This window comes from Equus przewalskii, chromosome 1 (genome assembly GCF_037783145.1).
Source record: "Equus przewalskii isolate Varuska chromosome 1, EquPr2, whole genome shotgun sequence".
Classification (NCBI taxonomy): domain Eukaryota; kingdom Metazoa; phylum Chordata; class Mammalia; order Perissodactyla; family Equidae; genus Equus; species Equus przewalskii.
Window position 1 is genome coordinate 119,219,957 of NC_091831.1, and position 24,362 is coordinate 119,244,318.

The 24,362-nt window shown below is 56.9% G+C and overlaps 1 protein-coding gene across 2 annotated transcripts; it reads right to left on the reverse strand.

Moving 5' to 3' along the window:
- Positions 1-4,066: 4,066 nt before the first annotated feature.
- On the reverse strand, positions 4,067-22,483 carry CSK (C-terminal Src kinase). 2 transcript variants are annotated; one of them, XM_008522218.2, is made up of 13 exons: positions 21,869-22,483; positions 9,112-9,191; positions 8,658-8,771; positions 8,423-8,535; positions 7,847-8,066; positions 6,857-6,950; positions 6,593-6,658; positions 6,414-6,513; positions 6,231-6,321; positions 5,673-5,746; positions 5,391-5,586; positions 5,199-5,285; positions 4,067-4,935 (listed from the first exon to the last, which is right to left on the reverse strand). In XM_008522218.2, the coding sequence occupies exons 2-13, from the start codon at positions 9,124-9,126 to the stop codon at positions 4,753-4,755; spliced, it is 1,353 nt and encodes a 450-aa protein (XP_008520440.1). In that variant the 5' UTR covers positions 9,127-9,191; positions 21,869-22,483; the 3' UTR covers positions 4,067-4,752. The 2 variants fall into 2 exon arrangements, with proteins under 2 accessions (XP_008520440.1, XP_008520441.1); XM_008522219.2 differs by having other exon boundaries at positions 9,112-9,211; positions 21,869-22,270.
- Between the last annotated feature and the right edge of the window lie 1,879 nt (positions 22,484-24,362).

Genomic DNA, 24,362 nt, shown 5'->3' on the forward strand with positions numbered 1-24,362 from the left:
TCCTCCTGGCTTCTGACACGGGGGCTCCTTACGGCTGTTCTCCACGTGCTCCTTGGCCAAGCTTGTCCATGCCCTTGGCTTCAAGCACCCTTGCTGTGCCCCTGATCCCCAAATCTCTACTTTCAGCCTGGCTTCTCCCGGAGCTGCGGGCTCAATTGAATATCCAACTCTGCAGGGGACATCTCTCCTTGGATGTCACAAAGGCCCCCAGACAACATGTCCAAATTGAACTCCTCTTTCCAACCCCTGGCCCATTCTCCTTCAGAGCTGGGGTCTCATGGATGGTGCCCCCACCTTATCAAGCCAGAGACTGGAATCTCCCAGATGCCCTCCTCTGCCTCACCTCCTCAGCAGCCATCAGCAAGCCCTTCAGTTTGCTCTTGCCACCCTCATATTGTGTGACCTGACTCTTTGATCTCTCCAGGCCTCAGTTTCCTTACCTGTAAAATGTAGATGATAATAGCGTATGTCTCCAAGAGTCATTTGGAGGGTTACCGAGATAATACATCTATTGTACTTAAAACAGGGCCTAAAGACAGTGAGCGCTCAGCTCAGGAAAACGTCAACTGTGCTCACTTCCTCTCCTCCCACCAGCTTCCCCAGCCCAGGCCACCATCAATCACCTTCTGCCTGGCTGACTGCAGCCTCCCCACCACATCCCCTTGTCTCCACTCTGGACACTCCCTCTCTCCGGCCAGACTGCCACCAGAAAGATCTTTCTAAAATGCACAGCTGACCATGTCACTCTTCCGTCCTAAACCCTTCAATTGCTCCTGATCATCTCTGCATAAAGTTAAGCTCCTCATGGGGCCTGCAAAGCCAGGTGGAGCCTGGGCCCTGCTTTCCCTTCAGCTTTACTTGATCCCAAACCGCACCCCTTGGCACCTTAGCCCTGGCTGCACAGAAGCGCCTTGGCAGGCTGTCGCACCTCACCACCTCTGCCTGGGCAGTGCCCTTCCTTTGCCAGGACTGCCCTTGCTCCCTGTCCCTGCCTGGGCTCCAAGTGTCTGAGAAGCCACCTCTGGCCTCCTTCCCCTGCCCCCCGCTTGGTGCTGGTGGTGGGTGCTGCCCGCCAGATTCCTTGGCACCAAGTTGAGTCCCGAGTGGGATCCCCATCACTCTATGAGTTCCTTCAGGGTGAGAACTGTTTTGCGCATCTATGATATGCCAGTGGCCGGCACAGAGCAGAAGGGAAGTATGAGAGAAAAGAGGGAGAAAATAAAAACCCCGAAACTAAGTAAGAAACAGGAAGTGATGCAGGAATCGAGGGTGGGGACACGCATGCGACCAGGCAGAAAGGTGCAACATCTGCTCCCTGGGCCTGCATTCCTGCAAGTCCCCATCAACTGGACGCTGCCCCTTCACTCTCCTTTGTCCCACCTGTCCAATTCTCTGTTATGTCGCCTGCCTGGCCCCTCTTGTGACCCCATGGCCAGGGGCACCATTTGCCGGTTTCTGAACCCCAACTGGCTTGGACAGCTAGTGAGAGCCGGTGGTCAAAATCTCCCCAACTCCTGCATTCAGTGAAGTCAGGTCGGTACCTTGAAATGGGCTATGGCGAGAGACTACATCACAGGTATCAGCAAACTATGAATCGGAGCCCCCGGCCTCACCCCTGCCCCAGATGTGGCTGTTAAACATTCACCAGCGCGCCTCGGCCTGACTCTCTCCTCTGCAGTTTCGCCGTGGGCAGTCCCTCGCCCATCACCGGCCCATTCCCACTCATGCTCTGGACTCCAGCCACCTTCCCTGCTCCAAGGAACGCTCTACCTTCCATCACTACCACTCTCGCCCCTCCATTCTTCCTGCCCTCCTCCCGGTACGCAGACTTGAAGGTAAGTGTCCTTCCCTTTGGCAAATTTGTTCAAGCCTCTGCCATCTTAAAAATCCTCTCTCATTCTCTTTCCTCTCCATTACAGCTAAATTTCTCCAGATCGTCAACCTTCCTGAATTGCTCGCACCCTCCTCTAGCCATTGTAATCTGGAATCTGCCCTCACACAACTCAGGTCTTGCTAAAGTCACCAGCGACCTCCTCATGGCTAACAACAAGGGGCTGGCTCAGTCTCCCTCTCTGTTTTCCGGGAAGCGGGACCTGCTGGTTCTTCCTTCTTGGCCTGTCCCTCCGCCTCCAAAGCAAGGACTCCTACTTCCTCCTCTGCACCTTGCGTGGCCAGCCTTTTCTTCTTCACCTTTGAATGTTGAGCCCCCGAGGCTTGGTCCTGGGCCCTCTTCTCTTCTGCATGTCCTCTCAAAGTGACTTCCTCTTTGCCATGGCCTCATGGACAAGCCACTTGCTGATAACTCTGAAATTTCCCTCTCCAGCCTCTGGGTTCCAATAACTTACTCAACACCTCTCGGCAGTTTCAAAGGCACATTTAAAACTCAAGATGTCCCTAACAGAACTCATGATGTCTCCTCCTAAACATGGGTTTCTTGGTTCCCGCCCTCCCACACCCTTCCTGGTAATCAGGAGTTGTATGGCTCCACTCTCTCCTTCACCTTCATCCGAAATCCATTACCAAGTTTGGTCAGTTTCACCTCTTACATCTCTCTAGAGTCTGTCCACTCCTATCATTGTCTCTCACATGGATGAGTCCTTACTGTGCTCCCCTCAGATCCTCTCCACCAGCAGCCAGGATGCTCATTTCAAAAACATGTGTCTGACATGTCACCCTCCTGCTCAGAACCTGTTGCTGGCTTCCGATGGCTCTGTGTGATGAAAGCCAGACCTTGCCACAGCCTCACCTCTCCAAGCCCATTTCACACCTCTCAGCCTTGCGCTCACTGTACATCTTCACTGGCCTTCTCGGAGATCCTGGAACCAGTTGCCCTCCCACGAGTCTCAGCATCTCTTCCTGGAATACTGCTACCCGCCCCCGCCATACCTCCTGTTCGTCCTTCTGATCTCAGCGTACATACTGCCTCTCCCAAGAAGCCCTCCCTGATCTACAGACAAGATCCGATTCCCATATTATACATGTTTCTTCCACAGCACTTATCAGTTTGTAATTGTCTGACTGTCTTCCTAACTGTGAACTCCACAGGGTCTGTTTTGCTCACTGCTGAACTCCAGTCCTAGCACACAGCAGGTATTCAAATATTTGTTACTGAATGGTCTGGTTTTAGGAAAATGAGTCTGGCAGTGTGCAGAGAGGATGGACTGGGGGAGGTGAGGAAGCTGCTCCTCTGGGCCAGGGGATGATGGCAGCTGGAGCGCAGTGGACTGAGGAGGAGCAGACATGAGGCACATTGCAAAGTCAGAACTCTGGATTTCACGTCCTGCTGGCTGGGACAGGAAGGATCAGAGCCTCAACATGACAAGGGGGTCCCCCAGCTGCCTGTCTCATTGAACAAAGTGAGCCATCCTCAACCCTCAGAGGTTCAGCACAGACCACTGCTCCTGGGGATCCTGACTGAGGGGAGTGAAAATGCCATGGCTGGTCCTCATTCTCCACCTGTGCCTCCCAGGGTGAGGTGGGGAAGGCCCTCTCCTTTACATCCTCAGGTACAGGCTGGGCCCTTGGGTGTGGGGCTGGGGTAGTGCTGTTACATCTTAGGCGAAACTGTAAGAACCACCAGCAGCGCAGAGTCACCCCTTCCCCCTCACCCTCCAGGGTCAGCATCTTCTCTGAGGCATGAGGCGTTTATCTTGCCTTCTATCAGGGGACCCCACCTCCATCTAGTCAGGCCTGGCCTCCTCCTGTCCTTGGCTTCAGCCCTCCTTGTGCTGATGGCTTGAACAACACAGCAGGAGAGGCAGCCGGGATCCCCAGGCATTTCCCTTGGACGGGGCCCAAGCCCAAGATGGCCCAGAACCAAGCCTGCGCTGCAGCAGGATGGGGGGGCGGGTGGGTGGCAAGAGCTCCCCCACGGCAGACACAGGACACTCGCTCGTGCAGCTGACACAAAGCGGCGGCTACATCTCCCAGCCGTGCTCCCCACCCCACTCCACTCACAGGGCAAGCACAGCCCCACTCACAGAGACAGGGGGATGGACAAGATGGCACGGGGATGGGGGGCCGGGTAGGACAGGCAGGCTCGGCGGAGGAAGCACCGAGGCTGGGCAGCGGTGTCCTCATGGAGTGGTTTATTACGATTCCATCTCACAAGGCAGGTGGGCGGGCGGCAGCGGCACATGAACTCCAAGCCCCTGACAGACGTCTGCCGCGGGCGCATGCAAACAGTGCAACACGGTCAAGCGCAAACACGGGCGACCGAGGCGACACGGGACACGGGACACGGAATGGGGAACAAGGCTGGGGCAATGGGTCCCTAGAGAGGGGCCTGGTTTCCCCAACCCTTTTGGGCAGGACAGGAAAAATAAGATTCGTACTTCTTGTAAAATGCCCATTTCCTGGGTACTTTCTTTCTCCTTATCTTGAAAAATAATAAAAAATAAACACACGGAAAAAAATCTCAAAAAAGGAAAGGAATAAAACTCTAAGAAGGCGAGAGACGGGAGGCCAGGAAAGCCTGAGCATGGGAGGGGGCATCTGCCTCCCGCCCCTCACCCTTCCTTCTCGGCCCTTTGTTGGGGCTCCTGAAGCCACACAAGTGGGTCCATGAGAGAAGGTGCCAGGTCTAGGCGGGGTCCCTGGGGGGCCAGAGGGGGTGCAGGCTGGGACAGAGGAAAGAGGCCCACCAGCCTGCTGGGCTCAGTTCAGGTTTGAGCCTAGTGAGCGGGGGCCCCAGGTCCACAATCTTTCCAGGTTCAGTCCCCACATGCCCAAGACCTGGGCGGAGGCCGGCGGTCACAGGTGTAGCTCGTGGGCTTTGATGTGCTCGAGCTGCTCCCGGAGCTGCAGGAAGGAGGGCCGTGTGGCGGCGTCCAGGTGCCAGCAGTTCTTCATGACATCGTAGACTGCAGGCGGGCAGCCGTCGGGGGCGTCCATCTTGTAGCCCTTCTCCACCCGAGGGACAACGTCCTTCAGGGGCTGTGGGCAGGTGAGTGGTACAGAGTCGGTGCAGGACCTAACTCTGGAGGGGACCCCTCTCTCAGCTTCAGGGATCCCCTTCAGCTCTGCCTCAGACCCAGGCCCAGGAAGTGGTCTGGAGGCTCCGGGGGGTAGGTCTGCGGCTTCTAGGCCTCAGATTGGAGAGAGAGGGCCAATGAGACCCCCTCCCCTACCACCCCCTCCTTTGCTCCAAGCCCTACCCTCAGCCCCAGTCATGCCCTGGTCCGAGGGTCCACACTCACAATTCTTGGATAAGGCACTCGCCCAAAGGAGTAGATTTCCCAGAGAAGAATTCCAAAACTCCACACGTCAGACTTGGTGGAGAATTTCTGCCATGTGGAAGGGAGCAGTGTCAGATCCTGGGAATTTGGGGGTAGGGGTGACCCAGGGCCCCCATCCACCACTGCTCAGGCCCTGGGAGAGGCCTGCCCCACCTTCTCTCTCAGAGCCTCTGGGGCTGTCCACTTGACTGGCAGCTTGCCCGTGTCCTGGGTGCTGGAGGCCTCCTTGGTGAGGCCAAAGTCGCTGACCTTGGCCACATTGTCCTCGGACACCAGCACATTGCGGGCGGCCAGGTCCCGGTGCACGAAGTTGTTGCCCTCCAGGTATTCCATAGCCTCGCAGACGTCTCTGGAGGTGAGCCAGCCACATGTCCCCTCAGACGGGGCTCCCATAGCTGGGCAGGGCCTCCCGCCCCCAGGGGCTGCTTCACTCACAGTGAGAACTTGAGGAGACAGTCTCCGCCTAGCACCGACCGACCGCGTGACCGCAGATAGTCCACCAGGCTCCCCTGGGGCAGGACAGACAGACCAGCCCCACAGGTCAGACTTGCCCTCCAGCCTCCAGGAACAGGCCTGGAGCTGGTAAATGGTGACACCCAAGGGAGGTGTGAGGAGAGGGAAGGAGCAGGGGCGGGATGAGGACACCACTTCTGCATGAATATTAGTGTCTACATGCTGGACACTGTGCTCAGCAATTGTCATGTACTGTCTCTCTTAAGTCCTCACAAATCTCTGAGGTAAACTTTATCATTATCATCATTTCACAGATGAGGAAACTGCGACTTAGTGAGGTGACACAACTTGTTCAAGGTCATAGTGAATAAATGACAAGCCAGGACAAAAGCTAAGCCCTGGTGACTTTGCAGCTCAGATGGGGGGAGGTGACTGAGGGAGTAGGGGCCCACGGGTGCAATGGGTGGTTTGGGGCAGTTGGAAGCTGGAGCCCCAGTGTTCAGCTCTAGGATGGGGGCTGCATCGGGGGCAGGTGCACACCTTGGCCATGTACTCAGTGACGATGTAGAGCCCGCCTTTCTCCTCCACGATCACGCCTAGAAGCTGTACCAGGTTGCTATGCCGAAGTTGCCTGGGGCAGGACGGTGGAGGTTAGGGCCTGCCAAGCCTCCCTATTACCTCCTGGCCCAGGGCGACCTCTCCACTCCCCCTACCCCTACTCACGTCATGACCGAGGCTTCAGCCAGGAAGGCCTGGGCCGTGGCATCGTTCTTAATGCACTTGACAGCAACTTTATTCCCTCGGTAATCGCCCAGCATCACATCTGGGGGAAGAGGTGGGGTTGTTCCCTGGACTCCCCACAGCCCCTTGGCCCTTCCAGGGGTCCAGCCCTTCCCACTCACCTCCAAACTCCCCCTTCCCAATGGTCTGCAGCAGCTTCAGATCCTTCATGTTCAGCGCCCAGCCGCCTGGTGGGGGGGGTGGTTCTGTGAGGGGTGTTGAGGCCAGAGCAGGGTTTACAGCAGGGGTGACAGAGGCAGACTGGACTATAACATGTGTGGGGGTCCCTGGAGGACTCCAGAGCCTCTGGGATGGGGGGAGTGGCAGGAAGCCTGGGAGGGAGGAGGCAGGTAAGCAAGTAAGGACTGGGGTGGGGTGGCACTCACTGCGGAAGAACTCATCCTGGGCTGCCACTGTGCCCTCCATGACCTTTGGCTTGATGAGGCGAGTACAGAGTCCATCTGCATCTGAGGTGTAGTGCTACAGAGGGCAGCACAGGCACTCAGAGCCAGCCCCTAGGGCCCCACCAGCAGCTTGCATGCACTGCCCAGGTCTGACCACCAGAGGGAAGCAGAGGCTGGTCCTGCCCAGCTGGGAGTTGCTTTGAGTGGGGAGGGCTCCCTATTTCCGGCAGGGCAGGGGTTAGGGAGGCCCCAGACTCGGACATGCAGCCCATTTCCCATGCCACCCCACACCTAAGTACTGGACAGACACCCCAGTGTTGCTACCACTCTGGGCCTCACCAGCATCCCGAGGCAGAGGGCAAACCCTCGCTCAGTCCAGACACCAGCCTCTAGCCAGGTATGCCCAGGACCCTGCCCTGCCATAGGCCAAGCCAGGCTAGCAGGGGGAAGGAGCTGAGAGTGAGTGCAGGGGGCATCTGGATGGCTGCCTGGCGCAACTGGACACCAGGTGTGGCCTGGCCAGGGCTGGCAGGGCTGGCCTCAGGAGCTGCAGGGACACGTGGGCATCCGTGCAGGTGCAGGAGCCCAGGGGACCCTGGTCTTTTAGGTGTAGCTCATGAGGACATGCTTATATACACATACCTGAGCATGTGGTTCTGTGAGTGGCTGGAAGGAAGCTAGTTCTGAAGTCAGACAGACTCAGATTCAAGTCCTGGCCCCTTCAATTTATAGCTGTGCGACTTGAGGTAGGTCCCTTAACTGCTCTGAACCTTCATTTTCTGACTTAGGAAATGGGGATGGTGGCACCCTCCCTGTAGTGGCATCATGGGGTGAGTGACCAACTCTGGCACATAGGAGGTGCTCCATCAAGGGGGAGGAAATGCAGGCTCACAGAGGTTGCATGACACGCCCATGGTCACCAGCTGGAAGTGGCGGGACTGGAGCCGAATGCAGGCTTGCATGGGTGCTCACCTCCACCAGCTGCATGAGGTTCTCAAAGTACACCTCCTCGTCGATGCTGAGCTTGCTGGCATGGTACATGATGCGGTAGTGCTCCACCTTGCCGTCGCAGCTCACACACAGCGTGTAGTCCCCGGGGTAGTTGGTGCTCTCCCGCACCAGGAACAAGCCTGTCTCCGGAGGGCACAGGAGCCGCTCTGCCTGCTCCCGCGTGATCTTGCCATGGAACCAGCTGGGGGGTGGCCAGGCCAGGGGTCATGGTAGCCCGAGGGTCTGACCCCAGCGCACCTGACAGGCTCCACTTTCTGCAGGTCCTCCTCTGAAGGCCCTTCCCACTGGCTCATTCTGGCACCCGGGCCCTCGTCTTCTGCTTCTGCTCCTTCTTTCTTTAGTCCTCCCAGCCCCGTCCTCCCCTTTGAGGTCTAGCACCCTGGCCCTTCCCCTCATCTCCAGAAGCCCTCACGGACATTCCTGCTCCTTCCTCTCACCCTCCTGTTTTCCTCTGACTCTCTTCTTGGGGAACAAGCGCTTCTCGTCCTCCTTCCTTCCCAGACTGGGAGATCCTGACCCTGCCACAGTGGTACTCACGGCATAAGGCTGAGTTTGGTGCCCGCCTTCACGCCCTCCCGCTTCTGGACATAGTTGGCTGGGATGATGCCCTCACGGCCCACCTTGTTCTTGGCTTTGTACCAGTTGGGGTCCTGGGGAGAGGGCAGTCCAGACATGCTCTCAGGCCCACCCTCCCCTGCAGGGGAGCCAGGACCCAGAGGGAATGCCCAGAGGTGGCAGGGGGTGGCAGTGGGCAGGTGAGGTCCCTGATTACCTTGGTGACGGCCACAATGGTGAGCACATCTCCTTTGCAGAAGGGAAGGTCTTGCTCAGCAGTGCCATGGAAGTTGTACTTGGCAATACATTCTGTACCGGATGGCCAAGCGGCCTGCAGGGCAGGTGACAGGTGGGCAGGTGCAGCCCAGGGCCCCTCCCCACCCACCTGCCTGCACACCCTCGAGGCCACAGCCTCTCGGCTGCCCTCCATGAGCCTGGCTGAGGTGCCCCTCCCCCTGAGAACTCTGGGTCCCTTCTAGCTGGGATTGCCCCACTGCCTCCAGACCTGTGTTCCCATCTTGAGGGCCTCGTGTCCAACAGTGCACCCTGGAATTCTACTTTGTTGAAAGCCAGGGCTGGGAAAAACGGGAGCCAATTGATCTAAGCCCTCTTTCTTTCTCTCCCTCAACACTCCCCTCCGGGTGGTGCGCATACTCACACCCCTGCGGTACCTGTATTGCTGACATCTTCTCAGAAGATCCGGCGTCCCCGTGTCACAGGAAGGCCAACCTGTTGCTTGGTACCATGAGAGCTGCAGGGACAAGGGGAAGACTGAGGAGGGGGTGAGAAGACGGCACCCCTCAGGCCTCTGAGAGCCCACTTCTTCCACAGAGAAATGTCAACAGGTGTCAAAAGCTCCCAGAGCTGGGACACCGGGCAAGGGCCGTCTCTCTAATCTCGCTCGGCAGGCTGAGGGCACCGCACAGGGGAGGAGGCAGGAACACGAGGCCGAGGATCCCCAGGGACAGAGGGGCCACCAACCTTAAGCCCACAGGGGGCCTTACAGCCCAACAGAATGGCCAACAGAGGCAAAGGAGGCTCGGGGGAGTGAGCAGACCAGTGCCACCTGCCCCGCCAGCCCTAAGCCTGGGTGCTAACTGGTCTGTTGGGGCAAGGAACCTGGGGCAGGTGCTCTGACTTGGGAAAGTACTTGTCCTCTGTGGGCCTCTCAGTTCCCGCGCCTATAAAAACTTGCCCAGGCAGCATCTCTAGAGCCAAATGTACACCAACCCCACAACCTGGTCATCCCACTTCTAGGCATAAACCAGGAGAAAATAGGACAGGTGTCCTCCGAGATAGGCATGAGCACTCACAGCAGCACAAGTTGTAATAAACCTCAAACTTGGAACTGCTCAGATGCCCATCAAGAGTCAGATGGATCCCCTGTGGTTTGTTCACAGAAGGAACACTGTAGGGCAGCAAACATGAATGAACTACAGCTATGAAACAACACTGATGACTTTCTACACGTAACGTTCACCAAGAAGCCAGACACAGAAGAGCACATGGCCTAGGATTCCACGTGTAAAAAGTTCAAAATCTGGAAACCATGGTGCAGGATGGCGACTACCTTGGGAGGCGACAGTGACCACAAGGGGCGGAAGGGGCCTCTGATATCTGGCTCCTCTGGGCCCAGTGAGGGGTGAGTCCACTCTGTGACCACTCATTGAGCTCCATCCTTGTGATCGGTGCACTTTTCAGTGCATATATTTACTTCAACAAAGCTAACTCCTCAAACAAATCTACCCAGGCCAACCCATCCTGCACACACACTGCCCACAGCTGCCCCCAACTGTCATCTTCCCAAACACACCCTGAGCCCCTTATCCCTGTCTCAGGAAGCAGAGGGGCTGGGGCTACTGTCCCCTTTTTACAGATGAGGAAACTGAATCTATAGACAGGGCCAGTGACTCCTCAACGGTCATCGAATGTTAGGGAAACACCTCCATGCACCTCCCAGGTTCCCAGGCTCATCTGACAGGCTGACGGTCACAAACATTACCACCCACCCCAGGCCAGGCGAAGACTTTTGAGCACAAGAGCTTAGAGGTGTGAGGTGAGCAAGGACTGCAGAGCTTAGGTGGGCTTCCTGGAGGAGAGAGCGCTGGAGCTGAGCCCTGATGACTGAGAGCTTAGATACACAGAGGGCGGCCTGGAGAAGGGACCTGAGCAAAGATGTCAGGGTATAGACAGGCACAGCCGTGAGAAACTGGCCTGGCTGGAAGCCCATGGACAGACCCTGCCCATCAAGGGCTCTGGGACCCCGAGCTTCCAGAGTCCACCCCGAGCACCCTGTCAGCCTGCTCTAAGGGGACGGTTTCGAGCGGGCCTGGTATAAATCTTGCAGGGCAGCAGGAATCAAATGCCAAAGTGAGGAACCAGAGTTTGCTTCTGAGGGGTGGGGCTCGGGGGCCTCAGAAGGGGAGCGTGGTCTTGCAGACCAGATGAGCTGGGCAGAGTGGAGCCGGGGAGAAGCGCTGCTCCAGGTCTCACTCCAGGTGCTGGAGTCGGGTAGTCCTGGCTCTGTCGAGTGCAGCTCAGGAGAATGACTCAACCCTTCTGAGCCTCAGATCCCTCACCCTGAAAGGTGGGGATAGGGGTCCCCTGCAAGCAGGCTGTGGAGGGAGTGGAATGAGACCCAGACTTGGAAGTCTCTGGCACAGGCCTGGCATGCACTCCTTCCTCCTCCTGGACAAAAGAGCTTCCCTTTCTCCCAGAACACACAGTACCTCCCGTCCCCAGGGGGCAGCCCATCAACCTCTACCCTCTAGACAGGGAGACTGGAGTTAAAGGAGGATGAGCCTGGACACCGCCCCCCCAACACATTCACATGACTGAGCCACCACAAGTACAGGAACCACCCCCTGGGCTCCTGAGGACCACAGGCTGTGGGGAGCTGTGATCTTTCTTACTCCTATTTTATAGAAGCAGAAACTGAGGCTCACGAGGTCGAATAATTTTCCTGAAGCTACACAGCTAGCTAGGGGTGACAGCCTAGAACTTGATTTGGGGTCCCACTGGGCTTGGCTGGGTCCCCAACCTTCAGGTCCTTAGGAACAGGGGCTCTGCTAGTTCTCCACATCCCCCACCCCCCAAACTCACCAGCCCCAGGAGGGTGCGGAGGCTGTGGTACCTTTAGTCACCCTCCCAGCTGTCAGTGTGCAAACACTCCTTTCCAGGCTTGCAGCTGCTACTGCTGCCACCTCCCCACTGATGTGATGATGATAATAAATAACAACAGGCCCTGTTTTCTGAGCACTTATTCTGTGCCAGGCCCTGTCCTTGGCATGTATGGCTCATCAAATCTCTGAGAATTCTGAGAGAGAGAGGCTATTATTAACCCCATTTTACAGATGAGGACCACAGGCAAGGCCAAGAGGTAAGGTGGCCTGGCCTGAGATTACACCTTGAGCGAGCATCCTGCCCCGCTGAGCCATTAGGTCTCCCTACCCCCACCCCCCGCCTTCCCCCAGTGCCTCTGGGCCTTCGATGTCTGTACTATACCCCCAGGAGCTGCAAGCATGTTAGGACCTCACTGGCCTAGAAGAGAGAGTGCAAGGGAGGAGAGAGAAGCAAGTAGTGCTCAGAGGAAGGGGTAAGCTCCGGCAGGAGTGGTCCGGGTGGGCTTCCTCGAGGGTCTGGGCTTTAACAACCAAGAAAGATGTGGAAAGGAGAGGGAGGAGATAACCTCTCCCCTTTGCTCTACCAGCTGTGACTTTGGGACCCAGTTTCTCCATCTGTACAATGGGTTGGTGATAACCCCGCAGCTCCTAGGGCTACTCTGAGGACTGGAGCTGCCACCTCTCAGCACCAGGAACAAGGTCCAGCTGGACGCAAAAACCCTTCCTGCAGGAGCTGTGGACCATCTCTTGACAGCTCCTTCCTGAAGCTATGAGCCCAGGATGGCTCAGCAGTCTCCCAGCCAGTGCCTAGGCTGGGGTCCCCTCCTTAAGGCTCTGAGGGTCCAGCCAAGCCACTCTACTCCAGTTCAGAGGCCAAGAGTGAGAGTGGTTGTCCTTCAATCTGGCTTGGGTCAGGCAGAGAGGGGCCTGGTTTCAGGGCACTTCGTGGAGGCAGTGCAGGAATACTGTCCTGGGAGTCAGGGACTCTGAGTCCTGCTCCTGGCTCTGCCACTTTGCTATGTGACCTTGGGAAAGTTACTTGAACTTTCTGGGACTTGCTGGCTCACCTGCTCTTCCCAGGGCACCTGTACCCTGCCCACCTCCCTGCCTTCACATTCCCTCGCCACTCCCTCCGCCTTCTCTACCCAAGGAACTTCCACTCCGCCTTCGGGGGCAGCTGAGACAATGCCTAAAAAAATATAGGAGGACAGTCTCTGCCGTACTGTCTGTGGTAGCAAGAGACTGGGAGACAACATTCACGTCGATTTACAAGGGACAAAGTGAATAAACGACCAGATATCGCTAAAGAGAACAACACAGCTCCAGCTGTGACGGGGTCAGAACACTCCCTGGGAGAGAGTAAGTAGAAATGGTGAAAAGCCAGCCAGTGAAGGGAAAGTTGCTGGGGGGATAGGACAGTGACACAGCTTCCAAGTACCACCCCACGGATTAATGAGAAAGATGACAGAGCACCTTCACAACAGGGAGGTCTGGCAGACTCCTCATTAACCAAATGATCAAATTCAGCATCACTGATAAAGAGAGAAGCGACATGAGTGCCTCCTGCTCCCAGGCACTGAGGAGGGCACAGCATCTCTGTGGTATTCCTGCAGAGCTGCTGCTCTGACTCCACCAGGAAGGGGCAGTCACACAGCCCAAACAACTGGCCTGGACTCTTAGAGTCAGCGTCACAAAAGACAAAACAAACGAAGGCTGGGGAATGTTCTAGATTAAATAAGACACTAAAGAAACATGACAACAACAAAATTATAATGATGTGAGTTGAGGGAGGTGTTAACTAACCTTACTGTGGTAACTGCTTTGCAACATACATGTGTTATCAAATCATCACACTGTACACCTAAACTTACATAATGTTCTATGTCAATCATATCTCAATAAAGCTGGAAAAAAAAGAAAGAAACACAACAACAAGATTCAATGAGTGATCCTGAATCGGATTCTGAATCAGAGGGAAAAAATAGCTATAAAAACCATTTGGGGACAATTGGGAAAATGAAAATGTTAGATAATATGGAACTAATGTTAATTTTCTTAAGTGTAATCATGGTACTATTATGTAAGAGATGCATGCTACAGTACTTAGGAGTACTTAGATGTGATGCCCACAACTAACACTCAGATAAATCAGCAAAAAATAAGCACATATGTCTATGTATATAAAGGAAGAGGTAAAGCAAATATGACAAAATGTTAAGAAATGGTGATTCTGGGTAAAGGATATGTGGGTATTCATTATACTATTATTTCAGCTTTTTGGTAGGTTTGAAATACTCAAAAGAAAAGACTGTGAAAGAGAGTGAGGTGCAGGCCACCATCCGTGGTATATCACAAGCTCTGTTTTTCAAGGGGACATATGATTCATCCCTAAACTCAGATATCCACATATCATCTTTGAAAGATGGAGGAAACTGATAACAGAGGTCACCTCTGGGATGGGAAGGGGAAGAATCAAGTTCAAGGGAAACTTTTCACTGTATATTTGCTGTTTTGTCCTTTTTGATTTTTTTTTTAACCACATACATCTATTACCTTCCCCCTAAAAATCTGATTGAAAACAAGTAACTTTTTGAAAGCTACCTCTGCCAGGAGCCTTCCATGGTCCACCAGCGGTGGAGGCTGCTCCGGGCCTCCACAGCCGCTCACACATCTCCGTGCTCCAGGGAGGACCCCACCGATCCTGGCCTGGGAGCTCTGCAGGGGGAAAGCCAGCATGGGCTGGACCCAGAGTGGCAGCTCAGTAAATGAGTGCTGAATGAATGAATGAACCAACAAACGAAAGGGTGAAGCAGGCTGGCCACACCACACCGAGGTCCCGTAACCAGAGGGATAGCCGCTATCACCCCACCCCCACAGGTCTAGGGAACAAGGGGTTTTGGAACTTTGTGAAGTCAATGCTTCACTCTGACTTCCTGTCCCAAACCCTGCTCTCAGCAGTCCTTGTGCTGGGGTCCTGAGAACAGGCTGGGCACTGTGCCCAAGCACTGAGGTCAGTGGAAGCAGCCTCAGGCAGGCCTTTCTTGAGAGTCCAGGCCGGCAGGGAGAGGGGAGCCCAGAAACTCCCAGGCTGCCCTTTTCCTGCCCTGGGGGCAGCTGTAGACCCCCACAGCCAAGCACGTGCTGAGGACCAGGGTAGGTCAAGGGGCCCCTGTCCTGCCCCCCTCACCAAAACTCCACTGCCCAGTGGGGCGTGGGAGCCTTCAGTAACTGTTTACACCCAGCTAAAAATACCCACTGAAAAGGGAAGTGCACATGAGACCTGGGGGAACTCGGGGCCATGGCCCCCAGAGACTCTGGTCCTGCCACAGGACCCAGCTAGAGCCTCTGGGGGCAGGGGCAGCCAGTGGAGGCAACAGGTAGGTCCACCTTGCCTTCTCATTCTTTGAGCCAGTGTTTCAGGAGCCTTCCTGTGCACCATGCTTGGGGGGCCAGCATGGGCAGGAGGAAGAAAGGGCCCAGGAGTCCTGCCCTTGGGGTCCTAAGAACTCCACTCATCGGTCTCTGTGGCCAGCCTGGGGACCCCAACAAAATGCAGCCCTGCTCCTCTCCTCTTGGCTACCAGATGGTCAATCATGACCAGGTGAGCTCAGTGACTCAACAGGAGAGACAGGGGCAACCCACAAAGGCTTCCAGGAAGAAGGGGAAGGGAGCTGGAACTGGGAGGATTTTAGGTGGAAGTAACTGGGAGAGGGTGTGCTAGATCAGGCCAGGACTAAGAGTCCAAACAGTCGTAAGGAGGGAGTTAACTAAGGCTGAAGAAGGCTCAGGGTGGGGGTCCATGGAAACTTTGAACCCAGCCCGGAAGTTTCTGATAGGTCACAAGACAGATAGAAGCACAGGACAGATAGACAGATATGGTCACCACCAGCAGTTGGGCTGGTTTGGCAGCAGTAAAATCAGCCCCACCTCTGGGTCTGTCAAGGGCACCCAGGCTGCTCACACTGTGACGCCCCTGGCCACATACCAGGCAGTGGGGCTGGAGGGCAGCCACTGACCCAGGAGGTGGTCCAGAGCCCTCAGCACCTCCACTGCACAGATGTCTCAAGGTCGGCAGCAGAATTAGGCACAAGACCCTTGGAGACGCCTAAACCTCCCTGGAGGTCGGGATCAATGGTTCTCCACTTTGGCTCCAGTGTATGGTGCCACTCCCCACTCCCAGGGCTCCCTCAGCCTTCAGCCCCCTTGCCCTAAGGAGAGGAGCGAGTTTAATGGCTGAAAAATGTTAAAAAACAAATGACAGCAACTCACTGGATTCCTTCCTGCCCTCAGTGGCTCAGTGGGACTGGAAATCCCACCTCATGGTTGGGAAGGGTGAGGGCTGGAGTGAGAGGAGGCTAGTGGGGAGCCTCCTCCCCCAGGCACCGCTGCCGCTTGAGGCTGAAAACTCCTGGCCCAGAAAGGTTTCTAATTACCGCTCAGGAGCCTAATTACCTGGGCAGCGGGGACTCTGGGCCTCCCCAGGGCCCTAACCCAGGCCTCTGTTCTCCCACCCCCCTCAGCAGAGGCTGTGCTTTTGCATCCTCATTTGCCTGTATCTACATCTAGCCTCTCAGCACTGACTTCCAAAGAACCCTAAGGAATCATGGAGTGTCCTTGTCCCCTCAGTCCTAGCCAGGTCATAGGTGGGGAGACTGAGCCCCAGAGGCCCATGAGCTGTCTAGAACTTTGGCCCCCAGATTCCTAGTCTTCCTGTCTCAGAACTGGGACCCACAGCTATGGGGGCCCAACACAAAGGACATAGAGCCTTGCTACCCACCCACGGTTTTCAATGCCCTCCCCCAGGCGGACAGACGGTAAAAATGAAAGCCGGGGAGAGAGTCTCCAACCCAACCTTGCGTTAGTTATTTAATCCTCAAAAACCCCATGAGGTTTTACTATTGTTCTCCGTTCGACAGACAAGGAATCCGGCTCTGAAGAGGGTCACCCAGCTTTCAAGGGGTACAGCAGGGGTTTGGGCTCAGATTTGTCTGAATTTGGTAAGGAGAAAAATCCTCTATCCTTCCTTGGGCAGGACCGATGATATCCTGAAAATGGACAGATAGTGAGGGAGGGTGGCTGAGAGGGCTGTCCAGAGCTTGGCCCTCCTGCTCTCAGGAGCATAGCTTACATCTGAGCCACCTCCTTGCTCATCTGCCATACCCTGCCTTGCACAGAAAAGCCAAGAGTCTTTCCAGGGCCACACAGCAACCAGAGAAGCCAGCAGCCCGAGAGAGGGTAGAAGTTCCAAGCAAGGACCTCTGTTTCCACCCAGCCTCTTCCTCAAATGCTGCTTGGTTTTCTTGGCCCTTCCCCTCCAGGAAGCCTTCCTGGCTGCTGCAGCCTACGCAGATCCCCAGCTTCTGAGCTCCCACCAGCCCTGCCAGGAAGTCAGAGCCACAGGCCTCCCCCAGTTGACTCCTCTCTGAGTCTGGTCTCCTCTACCGGCCAGCAGGGGAGCTCTCAGGGTCCCCTCTTCATTCTTCCCTCCAGTCTCCCTGCAGCGTGGACAACACAGGCTGCAGATGCCCAGGCTGGGTGAGAACCAGGTGCTGGGCTGGGCAGGGCTGTGCAGCAGCAGCCAGGGTAGGCAGGCATCAGATGACACCCAGGTCTTCACCCACCCACAAGGCTTCCAACTGTTTGCAGAGCGGGACAGGCAGCCTCTCTGCTGCTTGTTCTGTGCCTCCGGGCCTAGACCACAGAAGGGGCGGGCGGGAGAGTGGGGGTGGGGGGAGGCCAAGGGAAGCTGCGGTTGGAGGCCCAGCCCCACTGAGGCGTACACAGCTAGTGTGTGATGAGAGCTACTCTCATCGCAGTACCTTAAAACCAGGAAGAGAAACTGAGCAGGCAGAAAGGGTGAGCTGGGCTTCGTGGGGCCCTCAGGCCCCCTGGGGGCCTGCCAAGGGGAGCTTCTGGACAGTCGCTGGACAAACCACTTCTCCCTTCTGGGCCTCAGTTTCCCCCTGGGAAAAAGGAGATTCTCTCCTTGGTCCTGCCAGTCTGTCCTTGATTGGTGCAGGCTGTATCCTGTCCAAGAAGAGACCCTCAACTGGTGGAGGACCCCTGATCCCCCAGTGGGCTTTGGCCTCTCCCAGGATGCAGGGGCTCAGCCCCCCGAAGTTAGCCTCGCCCTGCTCATTTCTCCCCTCAGCCATGCAGGGAGCACACTAGCTCTTCCTTCACCAGCTCTTTATTTTTAGGTCTGAATTTGACTTTAATCATTACTTAGCGGATTCTATTTCCAGCCCTCAGATGAAGGGACCCAGAGGCGAGGAGGAAGGGAGACAGTGCTCCCTGCCTGGTACGAGGGCGGCCTGCTCCTCCACCCATCCTGTCCCCAACCAAGGATGCGGGGGACTGAGAAACACCCAAAGGGCTTGCCCCAGCCAGGCCAGTATCTTGGAGAGGACCCCACCCTGTGACCTCATCTCAACCCAAGCTGTGGGACAGGAGGGTAGTTGTAATGCCCACTTCCCCTGCCCTAAGACCAAGGAGGAGGGAGACACCCCACAGGCAAGAGTCCGGCAGCAGAGTCCAAGGTCACATGCCTGGGGGACCTCTGCACTGAATGGGCCACCTGGGGGAGGACTTCCTGCCTAGGTTAGTCCCGGATGGTCCTAGGGTCATCTGGGGCTATGGTCTCATAGGCCGTGGGAGTGCCAAGCTGAGACTGATTTCCTCCTACTGTGCAGGGGGTGGCCCCAAGAGGGCATTCCCAGTTCTCTGGTCTCCAGAGAAGCAGAATAAGAGGAAGCAAGTTATGTCACAGCAGTACACACTCAGGTTAGACGTGGGGAACACCTGCCAAAGAGGAGGACACTCACACACAAGACTTTCCCAGTGATTTGTCGACATCTCTGTTCCCTTCCAACTCCCAGCGGGGAGGCTCTAGAATCCCTGCCCCTTCAGCTTTCTTCCCTGCCTTGGCCACTGGGAAAGGGTGGGAGATGAGGCTGGCATGGCTGTCCTTGGGTTGGGGCTCAGGATGCCTGGGTTCATTGCCCAAGTCTCAGTTTTTTCAGGGAAAGTACGCCTCTATCTTCACTGGGGAAATTCGGGGCTGGCCTAGGAAGTACCCAGAGCTGGGGGACAGGAGGCAGCTGAGCTCTTAGAGATGAAGCCTTGTCCACTCAACTCTGACGCTTGGAAAAAACGAGGAGGATGTGTAGGGTCAGGCCCCAGAAATCAACCAGTAGCCCATCTTCCCAGGGTCAGGTTCATGCCCTGGGCCACCCAATCCCATGGTGACAAGGAGGAGGGAGGGCAGGGAGGTAGGACAGAGCACTGGCTAGAGGAGTCCAGAACTGCAGGGACAGAGGGTTTCATAAGGGCTCCTGGGGCAGAGACCAGGCCCGGCTGGGTGAGCCATCAGCCAACCTGGCCGAGGTGTCTTCGCCACATGTTGAGGCAGCCTTTGGTGGGTACTCCATCACCAATGCCAGCCCCTCCTCACACAGTGCCTACTGGAGGCCAGGGGCTGTGCCCAGCACCTTCTAGGACCTGGGTTAGTTAGTTCACACTGTGCATACACTCCTCTGAAGCAGGATCACCGTCCCTATTGTGCATATAAAGGAACTCTGGCTCAGAGAATGACTTGTCCAAAGTCCCTCCACTCTGGCCTAAATGGCATGGCTGGACCTGGAACCCCAGTTGGCTGGGTGCCAAGTTGCCCACTCTCCCCAGTACTCCTGGCTGCTTTGGGGGCCTGTAGTAACAACCACCACAACAGTGACAGATGGGAAACGACAGTGTACATGCTTAGTAAGAGGGTTGGGGTTAGGCTCCTGTGGCAGAACTATTTGGAATATTCTCTAGCTTTTTAGAGGCAAAGCAACACAGACCATATAGCAACATGAGAAAATGCCCATAGACACAGTATTGGATGAAAAAAGGTGTCATGCACACACACTCACATGACAACAGCGACGAGGGAAAAAAATCAGAAAGACTGGCAGGGAACTCTGAGATCCCAACAGTCACGGCACTGGTGAAGAAAGAGTGGTGATTTTTGTTTTGTTTTCTAAATTTTCTGAAGTGCTGTTTTGTTACTTTCTAAATTAAGAAAACTAATACATACGTAGTGTTCTCACAATGAGCTCAGATTCGCTTCCCTGGGACCCGCCCACCCCCCAGCTCTGGCACTGGCTTCTGAGACATCTTCTACCATCTGATGGCCTTTCCCACTCGGTACAGCCCTCAGACACGTGAAGGTCTTTCCCTACGTTCTCTTCCCCAGACCAAACACCTCTGCTCTTTGGGGACTATATGTCAAGGCTTCGAAATTCCTCAAAAGGTGGAGCCCAGAACTGTAACCAGGCCGTCCTGCCCAATCAGACCACCTGGGGGTTTGTTGGGGTAGCCACGCCACACTGTGGATCCTGGGCCTCAGCACCTGCCTCTACTCTGGGCTGGTCTGTGGTGGCTCAACCTCTTGGGGACCAGTGCCTCCTGCAGTGGGGCTAGAGACCATCTTCCAGTCTTTTCTTGCCCCTGACCCAATGTAGAGAAAAGAGGAGCCCCTTCTGGGAGGGAGACAGGCACCAAGCTCACCAAATAAAAAATACATCCCAGCACATGTGCTAGCCTGAAGCCTGAGCCCTGTCTACAAAGGCCTGGGGACCCGGGCCGCACTGTACAGCTCACAGTTGGTATAAAAGTGCCCAACCATGTCAGGCCTCAGCGGCAGGCCCTCAGGCTGAAAAGGAAGTTAGGGCTGGGGGTAGGGCTGGGTGAGGGGAGCCTCCCAGGTCCACCACATCTGGGTTCCCCCCGCTGTGCATGTCAGGGCAACTGGAAAAAACTCTACATCAAGGGCAGAGGCCTGAGCAGGACAAAACTCCCAGGAGCACCCAACAGGCCCCAGACACAGCTTGGCATCCTCCAGGGAACCCACATCCTTCCAGAAGCAAGAGGATCCTGCCACACTCCCAATTGCCCTTCTGCTGCCTTCACCCTGTTCTGGATGGGGCCCCACCAACAGACACTGGGACCCCCAGGGTGTGGGGAGCTTGGAACAGACTCTCTGGGTGTCCTCACTCTGACAATGCTCCTATGTCAAGGCTATAGGGTGCTCCCTGTGGAAACAGGGCTCTCACCTTCCCCATCCAGATCCCATTCATGTTTTGAACTTGGTTGCTCCTCTACCAGCTGGGCCAAGGTGTGGGAAGGCTGGGTCAGGACTGATCACCAGGCTGTTTCAGCTCAGTGCCAGGGTCACACGACACAGGCAACCCCACATCCCCTGCCAGTGGGACCCAGCCTCAGGCAACAGGGGGAAATCCCACAGGCACTGCCCATGCTGCCTGAGCCTAGAAACAGGCAGAGCTGGGGCCGGAAGCCCTCTTTCTTCTCTCCAGCCCTCTGCAGGGGAGCACATGCTCATCCCACAAGGTCCCTTGGGCCAGGCTGGGGCCCTGTGCCCCTGGTGGGTGAAGGTGCCTGCCTAGTTTCCCTCCACCCACCCCAGTCCAGCTCTGCAGAGCAGGGGATGAAAAGAGAGATGGCCTAACTCTGCCAGAGGCCTGGAGTAGCAACTTCCCTCTTTGAGCCTCAGTTCCCTGGTCCACTAAAATGAGAGAGGAGGTGAACCCCTAGTTAAGCTCCAAGGATCTGGAGATGGACACGCCCCTTCCTGACACCTGGCCTGGGCCCTGAGGAGCCTGGGCGAATGGGCTGACCAGGCTGCCATGAGTTGGGGGTATGGTCCTTATACCCAGTGTCACCTCCACCCAGAACAGAGACCTTGCCCAGTTTCCCCACCCAAGGGTCAGAGGTCCCTTGGCTTAGGCCTAGTCTTCTGGGACGTCCAGGGTGACAGGCTCAACTTCTGGTAGGCTCAAGGGAGGTGGCTGGGCCCTGGGCTTCCTGGAGCTGGCAGGGCCTCGGTGGGAGAACCAAGGAAGGGTCAGAACCAGGCAGGCCAGGGAACCTGCGGGGAGGCCCTGGGCAGGGAATGGAAAACTGTCCCTTTTCCAGGGCCCTGGCCCATGCTGACCGCCTCCCTCCCAGCTCCAGCCAGACCCTACACGGGGAGGGGGCACGGTGAGGACAGACTCGTAGTGGCCTGAGACAAGTCTGTGGGGCTCGCAGGGCAGTACCTCCCTCGTGCGCTCCCCTCCCAGTCGGGCTGACAGCGACTCCCGGGAGAATTCGAACGCGGGAAGGAGGGGGCAAGGGAGTGGGGGATGGGAGTGGAAGCGACGGCAGCTGCAACAGAGGCAACAGCAGCGGGACCTGCGACCTCCACCCTCCTCGCCGGCGGGAAGCACTAGGACGCCCACCTCCTCCAGGCCTGCCAGGCACTCACCTCTCTCGGGGCACAGCGGTCCGGGCCACCTCGCTGCGGGCAGCATCAGCGGCCTGCGGGACAGTCCATGCAGCCAGGGGGGAGGGGCGCAAAGGTCCCCAGGGGGTGCGGTACAAAGAGGTAAGGGTGCGAAGAGAGGGGAAGGAGGGACGGCCACACAGAGGCAAGGGGATGGCCGCGCGGCCCGGGTCGGGGAGGAAAGAAAGGCGGGAGAAGGGGGGCGGGAGGGAGTCGGGGGGAGGACAATGTAGCCGGCGCGGCCCGGCAGAGTTCCGCTTCCCAACGCCGCCACCGAGGTTCGATTTGGGACCGTCGCGCCGGCCGCCGGGGGCAGCCCCGGACGCTGCGTCGGGGGCCGCGGGGGCTCCCCGCGCTCCACGCCCCGGAGGCTCCGGCGGCCACAGGCTGGCTGGGGCGGGAGGGACGGCCGGCCAGGGGACGCCCCGACGGCGGCGGCCCGGGCGCTCGCCCGCTCGGACCCCACCCCGGCAGGACTCCCGGGTAGAGTGCGAGGCGGGGCGGGAGCGGGAGGGCGGCGGCGGTCTTGGCGGCGGCGGTCTCGGCGGCGGCGGCGGCCAAGCTCGGCTCGCCCCGGGCTCCGCTGGGAGGAAGCTCGCAGGCCTGGCGAGAGGAAGCGCGGCCCGGATCCTCCGCCCGCGGCAGCGCGCCTGCGCGAGGGGGCCTGCCCGGCGCGCGGCTGGGCGTGGGCCGGCGGGGCGGCGCCCCCTGCCGGGCGCCGGGGGCATGGCGGGGGGTGTGTCCGCGCCCACGCCCTGCCCCCCACCTGCCTGCCAGCGTTGAAGGCTCCCGGAGGTCCCTCCTAGAGGGCCAACCAACCCGCCTTCGAGCAACCTCCGAGGCTTCTCCGGGCGCAGCTTCTCCGAGGTAGAAGCGTTTGAGGCCCGGCTTGGGCTCCTCTCCTCGGATCTGTTTGGGAGAGTGGGCCTCGCTCGCAGCAGTGAGCATTCCTTCACAAACACTTCCTGGCGCTGACAGCGGGACAGGCCCTCTTTGGAGTCTACTAGTAGGACCCCTTCATTACTGTAAGGAGTTCTCAGGAGGAGAACTGACAGGCCAACAGACAAGCGCAAAAAAATAGTTGATAAGAGTGGAGAGGTGGGGTACAAGGTCCGCAGGAAGCAGAAAAGAGGTGAAGGCTAATGGGGAGACTTCACAGAGCTGGGACCCTAGGCAGAGGGAACAGCATGGACAAAGGTAGGGAGAGGTGAGAGCACTTGATGGCTCTGGGAACTGTAAATAGCCCAGTGTGGCCACAGTTTGCAGTATGGGTCCAGGAGAGTGGTGGGAGATAGGGTCCCTGAAGGCCACAGGGACAAGAGAGCTCCCAGGAGCCTTGTAGGACTTTCCTGGACTTTGTTTTCAGCCTGGAGGCAATAAGGAAGTTGCCAGTAGCTGTGTGACCTTGGGAAAGTTACTTAACCTCTCTGTGCTGTAGTTTCCCCATTTGGTAAAATGTGTGTGGGGGGGAAATAGCACCAACTTCTTAAGGTTTTGTGGGGAGGAAATGAGTTAATACGTTTGAAGTGCTTAATGTGCAGTGGCTGGCACACGGTCAGCCCTCAGTTAAGTATTGCCTACTATTATGCGTTAGTGTTAACAGAGTGCCGAGAGGTGATCTGCTCTGAGCTCCGTGAGCACATAGCGGTGGTGGTGGTGGGGGCGGGTGGCACAGAGTTGGGGCAGGCAGTGATGGGGGAGAGCCCAGAGACTCCACTGTAGATAGGAGGTGTCAGGGCACTTCCCAGGGACTGGGCCCTGAAAGAAAGGTCAGGGTTGGGTGGGCAGAGAGGACGGGCATTCTCCGGTGGGGGAAATGAGTTGAAACTTCAAGGTAAAGTCTTGAAATTCAAAACAAGTGAGGGGCCGAGAGAGTGAGCGGACAGTAAGGGGCCCTGTGGGAGAGTGAGCTGGGAGACAGTGTGGCTGCAGAATTGAAATGAGCCTCAAATGCCAGGAGCAGGAGTTGGGTGTGCCCTGCCGGACAAACCACAAGTTGGCCCTCTGACCCAGTGCACCCTGGGCCAGCTTCCCAGGGAAGGGGCAGCCCTCCAAGGAAGAAGGCAGTGGCCACATCCCTGCCCTTTGAGGAGATATTCAGTAAGTCTCAGCGATGTCTGTGGTGTAATGGAAAAAAGCATGGATTCAGTGTTCAAATCTCAAAGTGAAATCTCAACTGGGCCACTTACTAGCTGTGTGACCTTGGGATAATTACTTAAGGTCTCTGAGCTCAGTTTCCTCTTCTGTAAGATCAGGCTCAAAATACACCTCCCTTGTGAGAGATGATGCAGATTCAGCAAGATAACGGCCTGGGGTGAGGGGGGCGGGGAAGGTGCTCAGCTCGGTTGGTTTCCCTTTCTTTCCTCTGAGGTCAAGATGGAACGATAAAGCGGGCCGGATGGGGCCATCTCTCAGCCTAAAGGAAAGCACTTCAGCAGCTCTGCAGAGGCTTCTGGAAGGGAGAAGTTGGCATCTT

What these genes read in the sequence shown, in the direction of transcription:
- CSK (XM_008522218.2), bottom strand. An exon ending in CCATTGTGGCCGTCACCAAG is followed by an intron (nt 8,536 to 8,657) that starts GTAATCAGGGAC and finishes CCCTCTCCCCAG; the next exon opens with GACCCCAACTGGTACAAAGC. An exon ending in CCAGGATGAGTTCTTCCGCA is followed by an intron (nt 6,659 to 6,856) that starts GTGAGTGCCACC and finishes CCCCCCCACCAG; the next exon opens with GCGGCTGGGCGCTGAACATG.